This window comes from Myotis yumanensis, unplaced genomic scaffold (genome assembly GCF_028538775.1).
Source record: "Myotis yumanensis isolate MYYU_CA2020_CCGP unplaced genomic scaffold, mMyoYum1.0.hap1 SCAF_19, whole genome shotgun sequence".
Lineage (NCBI taxonomy): Eukaryota > Metazoa > Chordata > Mammalia > Chiroptera > Vespertilionidae > Myotis > Myotis yumanensis.
In genome coordinates this window covers 9674214-9686277 of record NW_027223770.1, presented here as the reverse complement: position 1 = coordinate 9686277, position 12064 = coordinate 9674214, and the positions used below count along the sequence as shown (strand labels likewise).

Here is a 12064-nt window from a genome sequence, read left to right as displayed (position 1 = left end):
TCAAAATTTCAGTTTCCCTTCCCCTGAGACCCTACTTTTCCTCTCTCCTTCCTGGCAGCCCTCACCAGCTCCATTGCTTCCTATGTCCTTTCCCTGTTTTCTGGCCCACTTAGGGGGTGGTTTTTCTGAGAAAGCAGCATTTTATGAAAAGTGGACTTTTGGATTAGCACGGCCGTGGGCAAACTACGGCCCGCGGGCCGGATCCGGCCCGTTTGAAATGAATAAAACTAAAAAAAAAAAAGACCGTACCCTTTTATGTAATGATGTTTACTTTGAATTTATATTAGTTCATACAAACACTCCATCCATGCTTTTGTTCCGGCCCTCCGGTCCAGTTTAAGAACCCATTGTGGCCCTCGAGTCAAAAAGTTTGCCCACCCCTGGATTAGCATCTAATAGGGTCCAGGTTGTTTTTCCTCTTAAAGTTGCCCTTTTTTTCCTGTAATGTTTCTGCCTAGGTTTCATGTCGGCATCCTCTGGGCTGCATTTATTTTGTTCTGCCACCTTCATTATCGGGAAGCATGCTTCTGGCCAAGTTCAGCTGTTAGAATGGAAATCAAGGATGGATGCTTTTCTGTGTCTTTTGTGTGTGTGTTTTTTAAAAAATATATTTTATTGATTTTTTATAGAGAGGAAGGGAGAGTGATAGAGAGTTAGCAACATGGATGAGCGAGAAACATCGACCAGCCGCCTCCTGCACAACCCCTACTGAGGATGTGCCCACAGCCAAGGTACATGGCCTTGACCGAATCGAACCTGGGACCCTTCAGTCCGCAGGCCGACGCTCTATCCACTGAGCCAAACCGGTTAGGGCTATTTTTTTGTTGTACAAATGGACTTCCATAACAAATCATGTTTAAAAAAAATTTTTTTAGAAGTTAGGCTGTGTTCCTAAGAAGAGCTAATAGACAAACTCCAATTCTCAGAGCAGAGGGAAAGGATCGGTAGGCTCAGATATTTAGTTTTATTCTGTCACATTCTCCTCAATCAAAATCTACCCCACAGAGCTAACTCATTTTGCTGAGAATGTCATCTAGGTGACATTTGGTTAGTATGGCCTATATATGTATGTAACTGTGCAAATATAATAATACAAAGTATCTTTTAAGAATTACCTTTTTACATTGGTTCCCTTTTATTTTGGAGAATTTGTAGTTCAGGTATTTTTTTAGGTAAGACTCACTAATATTAGGTGAATGGATACCCTGTAAGGAGTATTCAGTACTTTTAAACATGGCAAAATTTAAGAATTAGGCAGCAGGGAAATGTTTTATTTGCTGACCATAAAACTCAGCTAAAAGTTGAATTAAGGGTTGAATTATATTCTATTTTTCAGTGAAATGCAGTCTTACAAATCACTTCTTGTAATCAGGAAAAACTGCACTTGTTTCTTGAACAACTGACTACCTGTTGTTTTTCTTATCTTAGGGCACAGGTTCAGTATTCACTAGGGATACTTTGTTACTCTTCTTTTTCTTCAGAATAACTTTCTAGCATGCCCAGTCTACCATGAACTTCTCAAATTTGTTGTTTATGTGTCTTCTAATGGCTCAGGATGATTTTTTTCCCCTTCAGGGTGTGGTGAATTTTAGGCATGATCTAAAAGGGTATCCCAAATGATGCGTTCTGTTTACTTTGAGCAGCAGTTGCCCATGTATTAGTTGTTTCAGGGGGAATTAATCTGGCCCCCAAATGTGCACTGTCTCCAGACATGTCCAGATGAGCCCCAAGCTGGAAGTTTGTGAATACCCTGTGGATGCGAAGGCTGTCGTAACTCAACAGTGTGTCCTACCCTGACAGAGCTCCACTGTTTGGTGTTCAAAGTTTTCTCTGTGGAAAGAGTTTGTAGGCCAGTAGCAAGTACTGCCGTAACATACCAGTCACTTTCACTGATAAAGCAAAATTTGTAACTGAAAGTGAGACAAAAATTGTCCTTATCTCTTCTGGCTTGTCTCTCTGATGCCCCTAAACCTACAGAAAGTTCATATTGTCAGAACAGTTTTTGTAGGCAGAAGGTTAGAGTCTCTAGTTTTGCCACATGATTTGCTAACCTCTGCTTACTAAAACCATTACTTATCACTCAAATACCTCTAGACATTACCATAGTTATAACTCTGCTTGATGTAAAACAACTTGTATATCTTCCTGGCTAACATATTGTATAAGCATAGGAGAATATCTGCCAGAAATTTATTGTTTGAAACATAGGAGGAACTTCCTCTTAAACAGTTTTGTTCTTGTATTTATTTGAGAAAGAACAAGTTGAAGAAATTATTAGTTAAAGAAGAAGTCAAATGATTTAAATCAGACCTTGTGTATGAATGCTTACATGTGTGTTATTTATTGAAGAAAATGTGTTTCAATTTGGGAACTGGAAAATTGGTTATTTAATTTTAATTATATTTTTATTTATTTAAAAAGTAGAGGTTTTCTTTCATTATTGATTTAATTCTTTCATCCCATAAAATGACTTAACCTAATTTGCCCTGCCTGGTTTGGTTAAGACACAGGGAAGCACCTTAAATCTGATAATTTCTAAATTACTTAATTTTAAGAGGCTTTCTTTCCACTTATATGAACTACAAAGAAAAAAAGAAATCCAGCTAGAAATCATTTCACCTTTTTGCTGTAAAATTTTAAAATAGGTTTGTGACATGACAATATAAATTTTCTTGCTAGATGCTAATGATAAATTTTATCATCTATATGAGGACTTAAATATTAATTGGGGATAGTTGATGAGTTGATCTGCTCATGCTCATATTTGAGATCTTGTGGTATCATATCATTCTGAGATAGGGTAGTTTCCCATTTTTTGTGTGTGTTAAACTTGTACTCAACCCTAATTTTATATTGTAAATATTTGACTTAATATAAATTATTTTTATGCAAAGTAAAGGATCTAGAGTTTTATTTAACTTCATCTTAGTATGCACAGGAAAATAACTAGGGCTTTTCCCTGCCTTTTTACCTTTTAAATTTGTACGGTTGAATACACCAGGATATTACGATAAAACCTGTGGACTTGTACAGAGATTAGAGTTTAATTTTAGTTACAAAAGTGAAGAAATCTCTTCAAAGTTCTTATAGAGTTCACTTTTATTTTCTTGATGAAATGGTATCTAGGTAGTTGGTTAATAATCAGCTTGTTTTTATGTTGGGACAGTTGAGAAGAAATGAACTTTGATCCTAGTCACTTAAACGACCTCCATGGTGAAACTGAACTCATTTCATTTAATACTTAATATGTCTCTATGTTAGGAAAACTTCTTAGAAGATAAAAATTATGTTTATATTAGATATAAAATGTCTAACTTTCATGAACAAAGGCTAATGAGGGAGAATTTGTGAATCTGCATGTGATTTTTTTAAATTAAAGGCAAAAAAATGATACTGACAATGAAGGGCTGGACTGAGAAACAGTACCCTGTATTACAACAGAAATGAGGAAAAGAGGTAGTGGGCAACAGAGAACTTTGTCCTGCTCATAGATCCCCCAAGAATCCCTGTCCCTTCCCCCCAACCTCCTGCCAGAATGTTGGGTTTCAAAGAATGAGCAGATTAACGGATATCAGGGAGTTCTGTGGCCTGGACTGAGGATAAGGATAGTTTGTCAGAGTTAAAGTACTGGCTGAATCATTACAGACTTTCTACTTGGTATATGTCTCTGTGAGGATAAAGAGAACTTAGACAAGGAACATTAAAGCTGTTGCTGTTTGAACGAAGTCATACAGTAAGGCAACAACCGAAGATCAAGAGGGAAGCAAGAGTATAAAGACAGCCTCAAATTTGTAAGACCGAGTTGGGAAGCAGTCACCCATAAGGGAGCCAGATTAGATCTCAATCTCCAAGGTACAGCATGCCAAGGAAAGCTGCTGCTGATGGACACAGGCCCTGCATCATCAACTGATTCACTGAGGCCATGTCAGTGGCCACCTCTATGAGAGATTCTGCCTCTATACGGCCTTCTCTATGGAAAAACCAAGTGGCCTTGAAAAAGGGTAAGATCCAGTTTCAGACTTGGGCTCAGCGGAAGAGGGACTTAAGGCTGGGGCCAGTGCCAGGATCTTCATGTATCCGTTTGGGAATTGTGATACTATTGGTGGTTTTCCTGCCAAGTATGTACTGTGACCAGGGGTCAGTATATTATACTTTCTATGAAATAATTATTCCCAAGGGGCTGATATTTCAGGAAAAGGATGGCCAAGAGAAAAATACATCCTACATGATATCTATGCAGGGCCAGAAACAGGTGATTCACCTGAAAGTGAAGACAGACTATTTTATCAAGAACTTTCCAGTCTTCAGCTACCACAATGGCATCCTGGGACAAGAAATGCCTTTCATCTCACATGACTGTCACTATGAAGGCTACATAGAAGGACTCCCGGGTTCTTTTGTTTCTGTCAACACCTGTTCAGGCCTCAGGGGCATCCTGATTAAGGAGGGGAAATCCTATGCCATTGAGCCCATGGACTCTTCAAAACAGTTTGAACATGTGTTGTACACCATGGCCCATCAAGCTCCAGTCTCCTGCAGTGTCACTTCCAAAGACAGCCCAGTGGTGTCCACCAGCCGACAACAAGGGAGCAGGAAGCCTGGCGGTCTACAGGAGCTGTCCTACTTGTGGTCACTCACCAAGTATGTGGAGATGTTTGTTGTGGTCAACAACCAGCGGTTCCAAATGTGGGGCAGTGACGTCAATGAGACGGTCCAGAGAGTGATGCACATCATTGCCCTGGCCAACAGCTTCACGAGGGGAATAAACACAGAGGTGGTGCTGGCTGGAATGGAGATTTGGACCGAGGGGGACCTCATAGAGGTCCCAGTGGACCTGCAAGTTACACTGGGGAATTTCAACAGCTGGAGACAAGAGAAGCTCCTCCATCGTGTGAAGCATGATGTTGCCCACATGATTGTCGGACAGCATCCTGCACAGGGTATGGGACAGGCATTTCTCAATGGTGCCTGTTCAAGTGGTTTTGCAGCAGCTGTTGAATCCTTCCATCATGAAGATGTCCTGCTGTTTGCAGCGCTCATGGTCCATGAGCTTGGGCACAACTTGGGTATTCGGCACGACCACTCAGCCTGCATTTGTAAAGACAAACCCCTCTGCCTCATGCAGGACAATATCACTAAAGAAAGTGGCTTCAGCAACTGTAGCTCTGACGACTTCTACCAGTTCCTCCAGGAACACAGAGGGGCCTGCCTATTTAACAACCCTCAGCGGCACAAAGGCCGCTTGCGGAGGGGTTCCTACTGTGGAAATGGTGTGGTGGAGGGTGAGGAGCAGTGTGACTGTGGTTCTGCCTGTTACACTGACCCGTGCTGTGACCAAACATGTAGCCTGAAGGGGAGTGCAGAATGTAGTGATGGACTCTGCTGTTTTGGTTGCCGATTGAAGAATAAGGGATCCATGTGCCGTTCTGCTTTGGGAGAGTGTGACCTCCCAGAGTATTGTGATGGTACCTCTGCAGAGTGCCCCGCAGACACCTATAAGCAAGATGGGACGTCGTGCGGTAGACTGCACTACTGTGTTGGGGGTCTGTGTAGGAACCCTGATAATCAATGCATGGCTATGTATGGGGACACTGCACGGTCAGCCCCAGAAAACTGTTACATTTCAATGAACAGCAAAGGGGACCGGTTTGGAAACTGTGGCCGTCCCACCTCGGCAATGTCAAGATATGTTAAGTGTTTTGATGATAATGTATTTTGTGGGAAAATTATATGTACAAATATTAGACGGGTCCCATCCATCAAACCCCATCACACACTGATCCAGATTCCTTATGAAGGTGACTTCTGCTGGAGCTTGAATGTCTACAACATTACTGATATCCCTGATGAGGGAGATGTGCACTCTGGCACTGTTTGTGCCCCTAACAAAGTCTGCATGAATTCCTCCTGCACTGATCATGCTGTGCTCAACTATGACTGCAGACCAGCAGAAATGTGCAATGGGAGAGGAGTCTGTAACAATGTAAGGCACTGCCACTGTGAGGCTGGCTATGCACCCCCCGACTGCAGAACTCCAGGAAATGGGGGGAGTGTGGACAGTGGTTCCCCTGCTAAACCAACTGATGAAAATCTAAGTGCAGGTGAAGGTGGCAGTCCTGCTAAACTTAAGACTGAATTTCAAAATCTTGGTGTTATAGTTTTCATACTCCCTGCATTTCTTTTACTATTATTGATATTATTAATATGTTGCATTAGTCTTAATGCTGGAATTGAGTCAGTAGATACCCCAGGGGCCTCCACAACATTGAGTTCAGAGCATACCATTACTGAATCAGAGGAGGAAATCGGAGAGGAGGGCTTCCCACCAGAAGAAGCCTCCCCACCAGAGGAGCCACCACCACCAGGGGAGCCACCACCACCAGGGGAGCCACCACCACCAGAGGAGCCACCACCACCAGGGGAGCCACCACCACCAGGGGAGCCACCACCACCAGAGGCGCCTCCCCCACCGGTGGAGCCTCCCCCACCGGAGGCGCCTCCCCCACCGGTGGAGCCTCCCCCACCGGAGGCGCCTCCCCCACCAGAGGCGCCTCCCCCACCTGAGGAGCCTCCCCCACCAGAGTCATAAGTGATGGTAGCAATTGAAGCACAGAAATAACCAAAGGGAGAAGAGTAGTTGAGGAAGAAGCCAAAGAATATCAAATACCTCAAGTACTGAGTAGGAATGGAAGGCTTAGAAAGGCAAAGAGAAAATGAGAATTGATGGCTCTAGTAGTGCTGATGGGACTGTATAATCTACAGAAATACTACGTAGGAAGAGAACTCCTGCTTTCAATATTTACTTAGTAATTTGATTATACATATATGAAATCGTACATGAAATATTCTGTATTTTTGCTTTTCCCCATTTCATGAAACTAAGTTTTTCTCATGGATCATTGCTAGTTGTTTCATTTAGGCCACTTTTTGACCTGAAATTTTTTTCACGGCGTACCATCTTCCATCTACATTGTTTGACATAATGTATTATCTGTACCTATATTACTATAGGTACAGATAATACGATCTTCCATCTACATTGTTTGACATAATGTATTATCTGTACCTATATTACTGGATTATTCAAACCAGTGACAACAATGCATTATTTTAGGAACATTATCTATTGAGTACTTTGATTTGCCCTAACCGTTTCTATTCCTGAAAGAGATAATTTAAAATAAATAAGTAAATAAATACAAGGTTATTTGCAGATTAAGCATCATTTCAGACTCCATGCAGCCTAGTACTTGGGGTTTCTTTAATTTGGGCTTTCTGGAAGGGGTTATATCTGATCCAGGGTGGTTTGATCACCCTGGGTCTGGGATAATTGAGGTAAGTGCTGAGATCATATTTGAGGTATTTGTTTTTTCCTTAAATTCTATATTGAAGTTGATATTTTGTCTATTAACAACTCATAGGAATGTTTCCTGTGTGGTAGTTATTTTCGTGTGGTAGTTATTTGCTAAGACAGCACAAAGTATATGCAATAATATTACCCATCCTGGGCAAGACACTATGCTAGATAGACACTTTGCATTTGTTGTCTTAATAAATCCTCTCATTCACCCTATGAGGCCTTCATCTTGTACACGAGGAAACAGAGACCAAAGAGCTAGTACGGGGTGGGGCCTGCATCCCACCCCAGGTATGACTGAAAGTACGTTCTTCACTGTCTCATGAGCTTTTGCTTCAGTAAAGAAAAAAAGAAAGTGACCAGGGAGACATTTGATATGTTTTTGCTTGCCCAGAACATGGCTCCTTATTTGGTGACACTAATGAAACAAAAGCCACACTGTGTAGTCATTATCAATGAAAGTGTCCTTTCCCTATTACATTCTGACATCATGGCACAGCAGATTTGTATCTTGTTCAGCTCTGAGGGCCCTGCTCATTGTAAGTGCTCAGTAAATGTTGACTAAGTGAAGGATTTAACCAGAGCCAACCATAGGACAGGAAAGTAACCACTTTGGATGCCACTTGCTAGGTCTAGACATGACACAGCCAAAACCTTGCTCAGGTGCAGTGTTGCTGCAGGTTGAGTTTCAGAGAAGTTCCTTAGCATCAGTCCCTGATGATCCATATGCTGAGTCCTTCTTCTAACTGCCCACCCTATGTGAGCAGATAAGAGCAAACAAAAGAATAAGACCTGGTTTCTGCTTTTAAGAAGCTTATGTTAATTATTTTGGTGTAACAATCCTAAACTTCAGAGCAAAATCCAAAATCAAGCCTTCAGTTATATAACTTTTCAAGTCACAAGATCTGCTAGTAACCAAATCTCAGAATGTTGTATGCCAGAGATCAAGATTCATGGGGAAAACATGCTATTGGTTGTCACCCAAGAGCTCCAAGAACAAGGATAAAACGGGGTAACTGAGTGCCTCCAAATATAAACTTGTCATTAGAGACTTGGAAAAGGTGTGGAGGATTTCTACCGAGAAGCACTTCAGTGAACAGAAGGGGTAACCTTCCTGACTATGCACATGCTGATGGTGAGTATACTAAAAGATAATAAACATCACGTATTTTCAAAACTTAACAAATATAAGGGAATCATGATTTAGGTACAGGGTAATCATTCTTATCTAATTTAATGGCATGTGTTAAGGACCAAAAGTCAGGTAGATATTTGGGGATCCATCAGTAAGACCTATTTAGGATTTCACAATATTTGACAAAAATTTAGCAAATATAGAAATTGTATAGACTATTTTTTTTAATTAAACTTTTATTGTTCAGATTACATTTGTTCCTCTTCCCCCCCCCCATAACTCCCCTCCTTCCAGTTCCCGCCCCACCCTCCGCCCTCACTCCCCACCCACTGTCCTCATCTATAGGTGCACGATTTTTGTCCAGTCTCTTCCCGAATCTCCCATTCCCCTTCCCCCCCAAGAATAGTCAGTCCATTCCCTTTCTATGTCCCTGATTCATTATAATCACCAGTTCATTCTGTACATCAGATTATTTATTCACTTGATTCTTAGATTCACTTGTTGATAGATGCATGTTTGTTGTTCATAATTTGTATCTTTACCTTTTTCTTCTTCCTCTTCTTAAAGGATACCGTTCAGCATTTCGTATAATACTGGTTTAGTGGTGATGAACTCCTTTAGCTTTTCCTTGTCTGTGAAGCTCTTTATCTGACCTTCAATTCTGAATGATAGCTTTGCTGGATAAAGTAATCTTGGTTGTAGGTTCTTGGTATTCAGCACTTTGAATATTTCTTGCCATTCCCTTCTGGCCTGCAAAGTTTCTGTTGAGAAATCAGCTGACAGTCGTATGGGTATTCCCTTGTAGGTAATTGAGTCTCTTTCTCTTGCTGCTTTTAAGATTCTCTCTTTGTCTTTTGCTCTTGGCATTTTAATGATGATGTGTCTTGGTGTGGTCCTCTTTGGATTCCTTTTGTTTGGGGTTCTCTGCGCTTCTTGGACCTGTAAGTCCATTTCTTTCACCAGGTGGGGGAAGTTTTCTGCCATTATTTCTTGAAATAGGTTTTCAATATCTTGCTGTCTCTCATCTTCTGGCACCCCAATAATTCTGATATTGGTCCGCTTGAAACTGTCCCAGAGGCTCATTACACTATCTTCACACTTTCGGATTCTTTTTTCATTTTGCTTTTCCAGTTGGGTGTTTTTTGTCAAATCTTTGGTTTGATTCTTGTGCTCCTCTGGTCTGCTATTGGGTATAATATTCTTTATTTCAGTCCGTGTATGTTTACTTTCTAATTTCTTTATCGTAGCATCGAGGGTCTCATTAGTTTTCGTGAGGCTCTGCTCAAGTTTATAGCAAGCCCTCAAAATTGCGATTTTTAGCTCCATATCCTCCATTTCTGTCATGTTTTTTTGTCTCCGCATCTTTTATGCTTTCTTGGTGCACCCCCTTGTGGTCTTTGTGCACAGTCTTGTTCTAGCCAAGCCTTAATTGTTGTAGTAAACACTAGAGGGATTTGACCACCAGGCCGACTGGCTGTAGGAATCAGCTGTGTGGAAAACTTCAGTCCTCTGGGGAGGCGCTAATCCAGCCTTTGCCTGAGGCGATTGGCAAATGGCTCTGCGCAGGGCTTGGGCGGGGCGGGCTCAACAGGGCGGGGGGAGGGAGCAGCTATGGCTGCTCTCAGTCCGTCCCCAGGGGCTCTGCCTCTCTGTTCCAGCAACTGCTGCAAACCTCGGAGGGACTGTAGCCAGACAGTCCCGCTTCTCCCGTTTGAGTCTGGGTCCCTAGAGACTCGCCCGGATCTGTAGCCCAGAGTCTGAGACTCACTCCTGATTGAAAACGACAACCGCGCCCTCAGCCACCAGCCCGCTTTGCGCGCGCACCGCTGCACCACCGTACCTTTAAATTTTCCACACTGCGCCTCCTCTGAGCCTCGGAATGCTGCTGTTTTTCCTTCTAGTTGAAGAGTCTCTCCTCAGCCAGCCTTCCTGTGGTTCTGGTTGATGTCCGTTCAGTCTTTTAGTTGTATTTTTGAAGTGGTTGTTCGAGGCAGCAAACTCCGGTGTTTACCTATGCCGCCATCTTGGTTTCTCCTCTGTATAGACTATTTTTAATTTTTCATTGTGGTTCTTATGACTAACCCTCAGGTGTACAAGACCAGTCTAAAAGCAGGAAACAGCTCTTTGAATGAAGTCCTTTGAAAAAGTGACAAAATTGGACATATTTATATATTGCAAGGTGAATCTTAAAATGTGTGAAATCCCCAAACTCCAGGGATTGACAGTTGAAGCTCTTTAGGATAGACTATACCAGGGAAGTGACTATTTTTTGTTATTGTTAATCCTCACCTGAGTATATTTTTCCATTGATCTTTTAAAAAATATATATATATTATTGATTTTTTTACAGAGAGGACGGGAGAGGGATAGAGAGTTAGAAACATCGATGAGAGAGAAACATCCATCAGCTGCGTCCTGCACACCTCCTACTGGAAATGTGCCTGCAACCAAGGTACATGCCCTTGACCAAAATTGAACCTGGGACCTTTCAGTCCGTAGGCCGATGCTCTATCCACTGAGCCAAACCAGTTAGGGCTCCATTGATCTTTTAGAGAGAGTGGAAGAAAGAGGGAAAGAAGAGAGAAACATTGATGTGAGAGAAACACATCGATTGGTTGCCTCCTACACATTCCCCGACCAGGGCCTGGCCCCCACCAGGGTATGAGCCTACAACCAAGATATGTGCCCTCGACTGGAAACAAACCTGGGACCCTTTGGTCTGTAGGCCAATGCTCTATCCACTGAGCCAAAACAGCTAGGGCGAGAAGTGACCAACTTTTAAGTGGGCAGGAGAGAAGGTAGGATAATTGGGTCTGGAAGTGCCAGGTCCGCAGTTCAGTGTTCTGTATTATGTGTAACTGCTTCTATGCAGTGCGGACTCTTTCACCTGATTCCTCTCCCCATTATGTCTGGGTGATTCTGAGGGATGCTAGCTTACAGGTTCCAATAATCTGTGTTGCTAGTCTCTCAAGTCCCTGGAGACTGCCCCAGGAAACTCTGACAGTGACTGCTTGCTGTCCTTAATCTGCCTTCCGTGGGTGGCTACTGTACTCTCTGTGCTTGCTCAGGCCAGGAAAACCCAGACCCTTCCCTTATTCTCCAAAGTATAGCTAAGTCCAGGCTCTAGATTTTTACCCAGATTTGTAGAAACAAAGGAAAATTACAAAGTTTAAAAGAACAGATTTGATGTTGCCAATATTGTTCCTGAAATCCAGAAGTCATGGCCCTCCCTGGGAGACTTGTACAGGTCCCTTTTCTTTGGATGTCCCCACCTGACATCTTTTCTTGTCCCTGTAGGACATGCTTTTAGTATTGTTCTTATAACTTGCAATCAAACTCTACTCTCTTCTCTAGCGCTCAATGGAAGGAAAAATAAAATACGTTAAACAGGGATGACATTATCAATGTCAGAGGGACGCTAAAGTTTTACATTACAAAGTTGCAAAACTTTTTGAAAACGTACATAATTTTTTTTAAACTTCTGGTGTTTATGAACTTAATATCAAAGATAGAATTTTGGTGCTTCCATTGGGCAAATATGTTCACTGACATGTTTTTTCAAAAGCAAAAGC

At 42.1% G+C, this 12064-nt stretch overlaps 2 protein-coding genes across 3 annotated transcripts in view; one reads left to right on the top strand and one right to left on the bottom strand.

Annotated features, from left to right (window-relative positions):
• TMEM116 (transmembrane protein 116) overlaps positions 1–12064 on the bottom strand; it is a 185919-nt gene that overhangs the window by 22512 nt on the left and 151343 nt on the right. The window lies entirely within an intron of this gene.
• Positions 3687–7159, top strand: LOC138997576 (disintegrin and metalloproteinase domain-containing protein 1-like). Its single transcript, XM_070399231.1, has one exon. The coding sequence runs from the start codon at positions 3923–3925 to the stop codon at positions 6587–6589; it is 2667 nt and encodes an 888-aa protein (XP_070255332.1). The 5' UTR covers positions 3687–3922; the 3' UTR covers positions 6590–7159.